Raw genomic sequence first — 13,196 nt, 5'->3', positions numbered from 1 at the left:
GCTGAGATATCAAAATATTTAAGCGATTGTCCTGTCTGGTAGGTTGCCTACAATAAATAAACAATTATACATGCTATACGGGACTAAAAACAAAATACTTTGACAGACAAATTAAAATCATACAAAGCACTGAAAGGTTCATCAAAATCAGAAAAGGAATAACAAAGTTATGACATTTTGAAGTATTGCATTTTGGTGGAACACTTATTTACATTTCTTCATGAAAATGTAAAGGACAAGCGGATTATGTCTTATCCCCCATCATCATTTCATACTTTATCATATGAAATTATATTTATTCAAATTTTGTCCACCAAGAATAAATACAAAATGATTCATATCTTATTGAATGTCAAGAAAATAATTTCTGCAACCCATTTCGTTGCAAGCGAGACCAATCATTCACACATGTATGAAAATATAAAAGAATTGGGATTTCATGTAATAACATAAGAAACATACATTAGTCTCCCTATTGAATGTTCATGACGGTGTGGATACAGCTGTATCTACAAAATATTTCTTGAATTTGGAATTCAATAACTATCAGATTTAATGAATCTTTTAGCGTTTTGCTATGTAAATTTTACCGTATTTATTTAGATACATGTTTTTAAACTGAGGGTACCCTTATATAAGGCGGCAAGACTGCCGGTACCCATTCACCTCACCTGGGTTGAGTGCAGCACAGTGTGTATCAATTACTTGCTGAAGGAAATCACGCCATGGCTGGGATTCGAACTCGCTAACCTGTTTCAAAGGCAATAGTCAGAATCACCAGACCACAACGCTCCACACATGCAAACACACCCATCTACCCACATACATACATGTACACGCAACACACAACCACACGCACGCACACACATACCCTCTCTCTCTCTCACATACACACACACACACACGTACACACACACACATATATATATATATAGTGGAAGTAATTATCCAAGAGCTAAACACTGTCAGTCACTCATAGTTGGTAAGGATTATATAATGTTATTAAGAGGAATAAATTGGCTAGCGCTATGAGGCGGTCGGAGCTTCGTATACTCCTTATTCGTCAAGCTTTCGATCATCAGTGATCTCGGCACAAAATATATAATACAATATGATAGCCTAGATTTAACTTAAAGTTACAATTATATGCATGTATAAAGGTATATGATTTAATCGTAATCAACCTTCAGTTGTTTTATATAATCATCATTATTGTTAATAACATTTTTTTATCATTCATATTTTTATCATGCATTATTAAAATTGTCCTGTCTACCACTATAACTGATACTCTGACTACTTCTACTATTGTCATTACTATTAATGCTATCATCATAATTGTTATTTCTACTACATTACGCATATTGCACATTTATAAAGAAACGAGGAAATCTGACAGGGCAATCAAAGGAGAGTAAGTATCATTTTCATGTTTATGCAGCCTATGTTTGAACTGAATATGAAGAGAAAAAAATACCGAGTAATGGAGGTCCAGTGGGCTTACATCTGAATGGCTCTCAAGTTGTAGAAATTAAGGTTAATTAAAGGATCAAGGATCTAAATAATGAGGAGAATGAAAAGACTTTGTCATGTTTGTTTCAATACATGCTAGATTTCTATTACATACGGGTACATGAGTATACAGGTAAGTAATAACAGATATAAGAAAACACATCTAAGAGAACACATAAGAAAGCAGAGCAAAGGGAATATACGAAATAGTCAATTGTAACATAGCATGTCATAAAACGGTTACTTTCAGACCCGTGTTCATAGCTTGTTGGATATACAGTGCGTATAAAAAAAACGGGACAGTTTTGAAAAGTCTATAAAAAAATTTGTTTCAAATAATTATATCTATATTTTGATGTTAATAGATGCTCTGAGATGTTATCTCTGAAATACTACTTAAAAAAATGATGATGATTAGACTTTTGGCTAATCAGCAGACTTCCGAGTCTTTTTCTTTTCATTGTCTTTGCCATAATTTTGTAATTATGCTGTCAAATTTCGTTTACAAATTTATTTATTTACCTGAATTATTTTGTTTTTCAGTTAAAATTCTTTTAACTTTGAATTTTGAAAGTAAGAAGAAAACACTTTTTGTCAACCCAAGTAAGAAGATTTGCATTATTAATTGGGAGAATTTGTAATTATTCAAATCCTTTTATTATGTGAACAAATTATGTTATGGTACCTATAAAAGACATGAATCCTATTTTCAAAGTGTTATTGAATCCTTCACCAAGTTTATGTGCTTGACAGGACAAACAGGAAAGGATTCATGTCTTTTAACGGCAATGGTGTATTGAGTCAATTTTGAAGGAGCTAGATATGGCAGATCGGGTAAAATGTATTAAACAGTTGTGAAGCCAAAGCAAAAATTTCCACTTTCTTTATTAAAATATAAAATTTTGTGATTTTGACATAATATTCAGAAAATGATATCACATTTCACTTTCTATGTTTTCTGTTATTTTCCTTTCCACTTTTTTTCTTGGTCTTGATTTTTTTTATTTGGGGGGGGGGGTAGAGCACCCCAAGCCCCCACCCATCAGTATGCCACTGTTCAAAGGAACCATAACCTTTGTAGCACAAAATCAAAGGATTTGAAGACAAAAAAACGCTCTCCCATACTTCGGGTTTTTTTTATTGTTCTTGCCTAAAGAAGGAATATTCAAAGCTAAAAGAGAACATATTAAAAAGGAACAACAGAACGATTCAAGCAAATAAGTAGATTTGGAAATAAATTTTGACAGCATAATTCGAAAATTATGGCAAAGATAATGAAAAGGTTAAGAAGAAGTCTGCTGATTAGCAAGAAGTCCAACCATCATATTAATCATTTTATGCCATTTTGGCGCAAGCCTCCTTTTTAACCCCAGACCAAAACATTCCGTGTTCGCTCAAGCATGAACGAAACTAAATTATTTTAATGGCATTTGAAGGATAACACTTCAGAACACCTATTGACACCAAAATATAGAGATAATAATTTGAAACAAAAATTTTATAGACTTTTCAAATCTGTCCCGTTTTTTTTATACTGTATAGGCATACATGCATACGAATACAGTGTATAGACCTGTCGTGTACAATCTACCAATTACATACGGGTAACTAGTATCTTCTGAATGAACGTATAAACGATCAATATTACAGTTTGATATTGGTAACTTACACAAAATACAAAGAGAACATTATAAAAACGGAGTAAAGAGAAAGTTATGATAAATAATAATAATAGGCATTTGTATAGCGCCATCTATCTAGAAACAATCTTTTCCGAGGCGCATTGTTATTATCATTATTACCCCCGGCCTTAGCTCGAGTACCTTTCAGCGCTCGTACATTCAAAGAATTAATCCTGCCGGGTACGCATTCATCTCACCTGGGTCGAGTGCAGCACAGTTTGGATAAATTTCTTGCTGAAGAAAAACACGCCATGGCTAGATTCGAACCCACGACCCTCGTACGGAATAGTATACCTGTTTAAAGCGTGTGAGGGAATGTGGCATCGCAGTGGGCATGTGCGTGGGGTGCGTGTGTGGGTTGTGTGTGTTTGGTATAACATATTCAGTGTGTCATTTCACTTTATATTTTTTGAAGGGAAGGGGCATGAGACTCCAAGCCCCCCCCCCCCCCCCATCCCGATTCACACCCTTTGTTTGTTGTCTACTAAACACTACACATGTGTCGTGAGTCACACTGGAAGTTGAATCTTATGTTTATCAGGTACATAAGTGATGCATGCGATGTTATGATTTTCAAGGCCTATGTTGAAAAATGCGGGGATTGACGTCAAATACTATAGGTCTAATAGAAATCTATAATATACATAAGAAAGGATGCGATTATCTTCCATGTCAGAAAGGCCCGTTCGGTGGAAATGGCAAGTGTTAAACTGACAGGGGTAAAAGAAAAAAATGACGTAAGCATAACATCAAAACGACTTCTTTTTGTTTCTCGAAGAGTCAACACAGATATAAATAGTGATTGCCGAACTAGCGGCACCTGACATGATACCTAAGACACGGAAGACAGCCCGGTAAGAACCAAACAGATCGTACATATAACCTGAAAGATAGAAAAGAGGGAGACTATGAGAATTAGAAACAAACATCAAAGAACTATCACAACGATATAGTCATGTTTTCTAAATATTGTATATTAGAAATTGCTCCATGACATTTGAATATCAATACAGATTGAAATATTGTGTCCCACAGGGCTCAATTTACGGTCCGCTATTATTTTCTTGTTTACACTTATGACTTTTGTATATCTTCAAATACTATATCATTCGGTTTTTTTTGCAGACGACTCAAATATATTCTTTCCCCATAAGGACCCACGATATGTATTTGACATAATCAAGAATTAAGACAATACATGGAACGGATCAAAGCAAATAAAACAATAGCTCAATGTCGAAGATTTCTTTTTTAAATAACAATATTCAACAAGTACGAGTTTTCTATGGATTACTATAGACACCAAACTTTGTTGAAAGGATCCTATAGATGATATTTGTTAAATGATTTCACGACATATTGCAATTGTAAATAATGTGTGTTGCTTTTTTATTTACTTTACTTAATTAAAACCCTGTACTCATCACTGATTCTCCTGCATTGGTATCATTTCATCGGGTTTTATGCTGTTTATCAACAGGGATTTTTCGCACAGCGGCGCGGAATTGGGACCTTTCGCAAACCTCACGGACGCTAATATTAGGGTCCTCTAACACAAAAGTTGACGCTTAATCATACACTTGATTTTTAAGATTGATTGTACATTATAGTCAATTGAATCAAACGTAGAAAACTGCTCTACAGTCAATGCTAAGCTTTGTGTTACAGGGGGTTTACAGGCCCTACAGATCTGCTTTTCGTGTGCAAAATTCTTTCCCGCGACACCCGCACCATACATGCATGTATTACGACTGATAGTCATCATCGTATAGATTATGACATATGGATAAGAAAGTGGTTTTTCAAACAAATCGAGTACATATTGAGTGAGGAAAAAGTTACTGAATTGAGGCTTAGATATAGATCATTACAGTCCATCGAATCGATATTGCATTTAATGTGGATTATTGTTGGATCACTGGCAATTGATTCCATGGGTCAGATCACCTCTCCAGCCGAAATATTTCGCATGCGTTGATATGTACACAGCATGCAGTAGGCCAAATTCGTCTGAACTTCAGTCGATTTTGCGTTTTTTTTTTCTTTTTTTACTCTTTCTACACAAACGATATGCATCTAGCACACAACGTAATGGGCATTACGTTTTACTTTCCCCAGAAATGGGGGATTAGATTCAAATTCCCGGGGGACCACTTCCATTGATAAGTGGATACCAGGCGCGACCATGGGGTTTCGAAAATCACCCTAAACAAGGGAAGCAAGTCTTTTCCAGATTATGAAAACGCATCTCTTAACAAGTATTTGACTTGTAAAACCCTACAAGTATTGGAAATATATCCCCCTTTTCAGTATTTTAAACATCGTTTTTGACACCCTCATAACGTTACATAGGCCTATACGTAACGTACTTGCCCACTCTTTCCCTTTTTACGCGAGGTCGCGCCTGGTATCCACTCTTCAATGGAAGTGGGCCCCCCGGGCGGCCTCTCGAGCTCTGGGCGGAATCAAATGTGGCTCTGGAAAGTCGTCCTAAATCGGATATATCGCTGTTACCATAGTAGCAACCAGAATTTTGCACACGGAACGCAGATTGAATGTTTCCGTTCCAGATGCGAAACGAAAAAAATCTCATGTCACACAATTTGCATTGCAGGACAGAGTTTTACGACCATGACGACGGGCCCAAAAATCTCTTCCAAAATCAACTACCGTTGTAAATAAGCGTTCGCGTTCTCGAACGAAAGGTCGGGAATGAATCCTATACAACGCAGTATTATGCCTTGAATATGTAAGTCAAATCACAATGAAATCTTTTTCAGGGGTCGGTGAATCGGAACAGCAGTCTCGTCCGACGTTTCTGAGCTTACGGAAAAAAGCAAAAATGTCATTGGTCCAGATTAACAGACGAAACTGCTGATATAATTCACCGACCCTCGATAAAGACTTCATTGTGATTTGAGTAGGCCTATTTTCACTTTCCCCCAATAAACGCGTTGTCATGCTAATTATCGAGAACTAAATGATATTAAGTGGAGGGTGTCCTTAGGATATTCCAAATGCATAAAAGATTTACATACCTGTTAGTATTCCGGATAATAGATATGAAATTCCACATAGCATGAGGGAAGAAGCAATGGCCTTTGGGAAATTCTCCTTCCGCACCAGAAGAGAGACAGCACCGTAAAAAGATGAAAAGGCGTTGCAGAAACCAAACCCGGCAAAAAAAGAACAAATGGCCAAATAAGTGAGCGAGGAACTGATGGGGTATACTAAGAGCGTGACGGAAACTATACCCATGTTTAATGCAACCAGATACAGAGTCACTAAAGGAAATTTGTAAAGGATTGCTATTAATGAAAAGCGTCCGACCAACCCGCCAATAGAACCCATCATCACCGTATAAACGGCTTTATCTTTAGACAATCCTTCAGTGATACCATAGGAGAAGAGGAACACTTCCCAGCCAGCGAAAGTTATGTCGAACAAAATCTGGCATGGAAGGAGGAGAAATGTAAAAACAAGTTCCTCGTTGAAAAAATCAAAGGTTTGATGAATCATATTTCGAAGCATATCGACCTTTGAGTGTTGAGGATTGTGGTCTTCATTTTTCTCAAGGCTTTTGTCAGTCTCTAAATCCATACTTTCTTCTTTACTAGTAGGGCTCTCTGATTCGTCACCAGTTTGAAGTGGCTCAAGTTCTGGTCCATCACCATTCCTTCGTATAGAACTGTTCGTTGCAGATGGGCCTTGCGGAAATCGCGGGGGATGTAATGTCGCCGCTGTAGCTACGCCATGGAACGCCATTGCACTCAGGAAAAATAGGCTTCCTCTCACGCCATAAGCATCAAGAGTAAAAACTACGATGTATGGCATCAAGAAACTGCCAACCTGACTGCCCAACTGTGTGACCGTTTGCGCAAATCCATATCCATGTTTTCCGTAATGTTGATGAAGCATTTCATTCGACATTTGCCTCAATGGAGAAGAGAAAAGACCTGAACATGATAAATGAAAATATAGTTTGAATACCTTGAGAACAGTGCATTTTCGTTTGACATAATTATATTCTTCAACTGATCTGTTGGTATCATATAACATTTCTTGCATGATAATGTCAGTAAAACCACATGGGTCAACAATTTGTATCTAACAATGATCAAACAAAATAATATACTTTGGATAAATAGGCTATCACCCATTTAGCACCTGGGTGGTAAAAGGGATGGTGTGGATTAACCCCTTGCCAAAGGACGCTAGACCGCGATGGGACTCGAGCACGAGACCCTCTGAGTACAAGGCGAGAGTCAGAACCACTAATCCACGGCTCTCACATTAGATTTAGAATAAAAAAATCCCTAACTTTTTTGGTGTTATTTATTCCTGGATTATCGCAAAAAAAAATCGTTGAATATTTCGTTAACTATTTTGTAGGAATGTAGTCGAGGATGGCCTCTAGGCCAGATTTCGTCGGCTTTTGCCTCGGGCTTGACCCGACGTATATAAAGTCTACGGAAGAAGGTTTTCTAGAACGGCCTTGTGACACGGAACTGCCAGTCTCGACTACATACCTGCTATTTTTGTTTCATTAAAACTAGCAAGGGAACAGATTGGATTTCCCCTTACTGTCTAATCGCAAAAAAATAGAATCCACTTCATAATCACACTCAAATACGGAGTGACACCAGGGACCAATCCCTTTGCAGTTAACTGTCCGGATTAATTGTACATCCGTACACAGTGCGTTATAGCTCCTGGAGTGAACGGTCGACTTTTTCAGACACTTTCACTCGAAATAAAGGTAAAATCAACTCTCTGAAGATCCATATCTCACTCAAAAAAGACTAATCCCTCATTTCACTTCGAGAGGAGCATGATTATTGACTAGAATAGCTCTTGCTTTAAGAGTGCACGAAATTTAGTTAATAGTGAATAAATTACCTGTTAAGAAATAAGAACAACCAAGAAAGGTTGCTGATTGACTGAATGATCCTGCTAAGAGGGATATTGCAGATAGGAAACAACTGATGATGGTTACACGGCGACAACCAAACTTATGAGCCAAATAACAACTCACTGGACCTAGAAAACGAGAAAATTGTTAAATTCAAAACAGGTCTTCAAAATACATCAGAAAACTAGATAAAGAGTACTTATATACAAGAATGGGATTTAACCAAAAGAGAAGTGATGGACCTGGAACTTGCACAATCTTGACGCAGCATTGAGAAGTTTGTTGTCAATATTCAAGGTCTCGTATCGCCAATAAAAAATATCCTGGCGACAGGCATTTGTATTGTTATAGGCATGTTGCTTGCATTTGAATGCATGCATATGATAAGATTTTCTTGAAGTGACATGAGATGTCTCTTTTTCTCCTTAAATTAATGAAACGTCAGAGATTCCGCGCTTCGCTCGTGATCTCTGACAGCCCTTTCGCGTCGGGTGCACAAGAACTGACGGAAAATCTTACCCACACTGTCACAGATAGATGGTTCCAAGTGAATCACAAGGTTTAAAATGTAACTGATAATATGTCCGACATAACTTGGAGGGTGAGGGGGCTAACTATAAAGAAGATGAATATTCAGTGAGTCTTGTCCATCCCCAGTCCGTTTGGTAAGTCAGTTGATAGTCTTTCCTTCAGTCAATATTCCCACCCGAGGGGAAAAAAGAACGACAAAACAGCACCAAAGTGAAATTGTCAAAGGTTGCCTCTTTTTCTCTTTCCACTTTTCACTTTCCCTTTTTGTCTCGCCCACCAGAGGTGGGGGCGAGAAGAAGGGATTCAAATGTCGTCCGTCCGTCACAAACATTATGACACATGACACTCCGCAGCCGTTAATCATTTTTCAACCAAACTTGGATGGGAGATGTACTTGGGGGACCTGCATGTAATGCTGCAGTTGAAGTTCACAATGGTAAAGTCGAAGGTCATTTTTAGGTCAACGTTATAGTTTACGTGCAAGACTCTCTTATGACACATAACCCCGCAACCATTAGTCACTTTTCAACCAAACTTGGATGGTAGATTTAATACCCCTTTCATATTGCGCTTTTCACCGGCGAACTTCACCGGCGAAGTTCGCCAGCGAAGGGGAAAGTGTCCAGTATGAAAGGTACACAGGAGAACTTCACCGGTGAAGTTCGCCGGTGAACTTCTCCACCTCTAGAGGTGGAGAACTTCGCCGGCGAAACTGTTTCACCGGCGAAGTTCGCCGGTGAAAAGGCCAGTATGAAAGCAAACCGGAGAACTTCTCCTCTTTAATGACGTAAGAGGTCAATTTTTTTCTCTCCCAAAGTCCCCTGTACCGAGATTCCGCGCGCGATGGTTGCAAGCTCAGCTGAATGCTATATGGCCAAGTAGATACCCTCGAACATAATTTTTTTTTACTAACAATATTTATTAAAAAACACTTTTTACATGTATAAAATGCGCTAAAATATAAAGACAAGGTGATATTGTTTGTTTTATCGTAATACTTCCAAAATATGTTGTAATTAATTTTTTGATACCTTTTTGTAATAGGTAAGAAGTAATTTTATTTCGTTTGTTCTGCAATCGCCCGTTGACTTTCGCCGGGGAAGAAATGTCAGTGCGAAAGGGTACATTTTTTTTCTTCGCCGGGGAAGTGAGGAATGCGAGGCGGAGAAGTTCGCCGGTGAAAAATGAAGAGGGCAGTATGAAAGGGTACTGGACCTGCAGGATATGCTGCAGTCGGAGGTCACATGGTAAGGTCAACGTCATTTTTTAGGTCAACGTTAAAGTTTAAGGCAGCCATGCCTTACATTGGCGCAGATCAAAATTCACATCACTACAAAGAACTACCTACTGATTATCAAAGTGTAAAGACATACCACATAGATATGGTATCAAATTATTTGGGAGAAGATACTCTTTCCATCCATATAATTATAATGATTATGCGTTCATGAAATATTTTTGTCTCTAATTGGGGATTTGTGAGGTGTCAAGTTTATATTTATATATATATATATACTGTATACACACATATACACACACACCCACACCCACACACACACATATATATATATATAAACATTTTATTTAAAAAATGGGCCGCTGTTACAAGCGAATTGCTACAGAGGAAAGTGCTGCCTCTCAATGGTACTTCTTCCTTCAGATCATGGGAAGTGGAATATTCAATTAATTGAACAAATGAACGCCTTTGGCACTCTCGCCTGAATTACGCGATTCAATACTCAGCCTCTGTACGCTAGCAGCTGTCCTGGCGGCTACTCTTGGTTTGTGATTACAATCCAGAGCAAAGCGATGGATCTGCCCTTCAAGAGCATAGCTCCAAGTCGTGTTTTCCAAATTACGATTTAAAATGAGACTGGGGCGATTTTCGTCTCACCTGCATAGAAGAAGTGAGACATAGGCGCCGCTTTTCCGACGGCGGCGGCGGGGATGCGACAGTGTCGTCAATATTGAAATCTTGACCAAGGTTAGGTTTGTGAAATACCATCATAAATTTGCAAGTATATGGATCTATTTTATGTTGATCAGTGATATTTGATGGCTGTTTTTTTTCCCAAGTTTCGTAAAAAAATCGCACTATACAGTGCGTATCAAAAAAGGGACAGTTTAGAAAAGTCTATCAAAATTTTGTTTAAAGTTATGATGTTTATATTTTGATGTTATTAGATGTTCTGATGTCTTATTTTTCAAATGCTTTTTAAAAAATGAGTTTCGTTCATGCTTGAGCGAACACAAGACGTTTTTGTGAGGGGTTCAAAAAAAGGGCTTGCGCCAAATGCCGGAAAATTAGAAAATATTGATCATCAGACTTCTTGCTAGTTTTTATTCAATTTGCTCTCATTTCTTTATTTCTAAATCAATTATTTTCATACTTGGTAGATATTATCATTGGATAATTTTACATATCTTTCCATGAGGATGATGAGGTCAAAGGTCGTCTAGGGGTCAAAAGGTCAAATGATATGTGGTCATGTCCATCCTTTTTTAAAGTTTTTGTTCAACATGCTCTGATTTCTTTATTTCTGCATCAATCATGTTCATACTTGGCACTATGATCCTTGAGTAATACTACATGTGATCCATGAGGATGATGGGGTCAAAATTTGTCTAGGGGTCAAAATATTATATTGCATATTTTGATTATCGCGAAATCAGGCGAGACTTATGGTTCGCAAACCACCTTGTTTCATTTTAATATGTTTTCTTTTAGCATTGAATATTCTTAAATAAGTTAGAAAAAAAATTGTCAACCTAAGCAAGGAGATATCCATTATTAATGGAAGAGCTTGTAATGTATTCATATCCTTTTATTATGTGCATCAAAGGTTATGGTGCATTGGAAGATATGAATCCTATTGTCAAGGGGACATTGATTCCTTGAACAAGTCAAATTGTGCGCTTGACAGGACAATATTAATTCTAACAGAAGGATTCACGTCTTTCAAAGGCACCAAAACATTTGCAGCCCACAATGAAGGGATTTGATCAAATTACAAGCTATCCCATTAATAATACGAATCCCCTTACTTGGGTTGACAATTTTTTGTTTTTACTTATGGAAAAACATTCAATGCTAAAAGATACCATATTAAAAAGACACAAACAAAACAATTTAAGTAAATGAATAGATTTGTAAATGGATTTTGACAGCAGAATTCAAAAATTACAGCAAAGATAATAAAAAGATTAAAAGGGAGTTTGCATTAGCAAGAAGTCTGATGATCTGCATTTTCTCATTTTCTGCCAATTGGCGCAAGCCTTTTTTTGGTTCCGTGTTCGCTCAAGCATGAACGAACTGATATTTTTAATGGCATTTGAAAGATAAGACTTCAGATTATCTATCAACAAAAAAATATAGACATCATGATTTGAAATTTGTATACGCACTGTAGATCCATATATTTGGAAAGCGATGATGATATTTCACAAACCTAATCTTGGTCAAGATTTCAATGTGGACGACACCGTCAAAACCCCGCCGCTGCCGTCGGAAAAACGGCGCCTTATGTCTCACTTCTTCTATGCAGGCGAGACTTGCCCTAGTTTCATATTTAAATCGTAATTCCGAATACACGACTGGGAGCTAAGCTATAGAGAGGCTCGATTCAAAATAATAATCATGAGAAGAATCTTACAAGCGATATAGTATATGCCAGCCTGCAGTGTAACCAGGAATCCAGAAGTTGAGTATTCCATGTCCAGTTGAAAGGCGAGATAGGGAATGAGAACTGATAGTGATCTTATTAGTCCATTGTGAAGAAAATGCATCATAAACTTGGCTAACATTATAACGTAGCGCCATGTATCCAGCTCTTCAGACGACTCCATTGCTAAACGGTAAAGGTCGTTTTAGTATAATCAATGACAAAAAAATAAAGGCCTTATGACGAGGCGTTTGGGTGTAGTTCATCGGGTTTATTGTCAGTCGGGCAGCGGGGTATAATAAAAAATAATAAATCGTTCCCAGGGTCCTGCCTTAATATGAGTTTCATGTAATTGGTAGGTTTAAAACTCGTTCACATGCGAACGTTGTTGGCAAACAAAATGAAACTATATGCTTGAATAGACCAGAAATGTAAACATGGATCAATGGAAATATGCGATACGGACATATGAGAGAAATCGTTAAAAGATTATTCATTGACAACACATGTGTGATCGACATTCAAAAGGGATGTTGTATTTTTGTATAAAATCAAACTATGGGCATAAAACACATATCTTTGGACGTCATTTCGGGGGACAGTTACATGTACATGCATATAGGCCTGCCAGGCGCGTAGCCAGGGGGGCGGTGGGGGCGGTCGCCCCCCCCCCCCCCCACAAAAAAGGCTCGGTGTAAAAATGGCAGAGGTAATAATGGCAGAGGCAATAATGGCAGAGGTAAAAATGGCAGAGGTAAAAATGGCAGAGGTAAAAATGGCAGATGTAAACATGGCAGAGGTAAAAATGGCAGAGGTAATAATGGCAGAGGTAAAAATGGCAGGGGTAATAATGGCAGAGGTAAAAATGGCAGAGGCAAAAATGGCAGGAGTAAAAAT

The 13,196-nt window shown here is 37.7% G+C and overlaps 1 protein-coding gene across 1 annotated transcript; it reads right to left on the bottom strand.

Annotated features, from left to right (window-relative positions):
- Positions 1-3,943: 3,943 nt before the first annotated feature.
- Positions 3,944-12,485, bottom strand: LOC129275742 (monocarboxylate transporter 7-like). Its single transcript, XM_054912264.2, has 4 exons — positions 12,291-12,485; positions 8,094-8,234; positions 6,233-7,150; positions 3,944-4,077 (listed from the first exon to the last, which is right to left on the bottom strand). The coding sequence occupies exons 1-4, from the start codon at positions 12,481-12,483 to the stop codon at positions 3,944-3,946; spliced, it is 1,386 nt and encodes a 461-aa protein (XP_054768239.2). The 5' UTR covers positions 12,484-12,485.
- Between the last annotated feature and the right edge of the window lie 711 nt (positions 12,486-13,196).

Source organism: Lytechinus pictus, chromosome 1 (assembly GCF_037042905.1).
Source record: "Lytechinus pictus isolate F3 Inbred chromosome 1, Lp3.0, whole genome shotgun sequence".
NCBI classification, from domain to species: domain Eukaryota; kingdom Metazoa; phylum Echinodermata; class Echinoidea; order Temnopleuroida; family Toxopneustidae; genus Lytechinus; species Lytechinus pictus.
The sequence above is the reverse complement of the archived record's forward strand: the minus strand, read 5'-3'. Positions and strand labels throughout refer to the sequence as shown.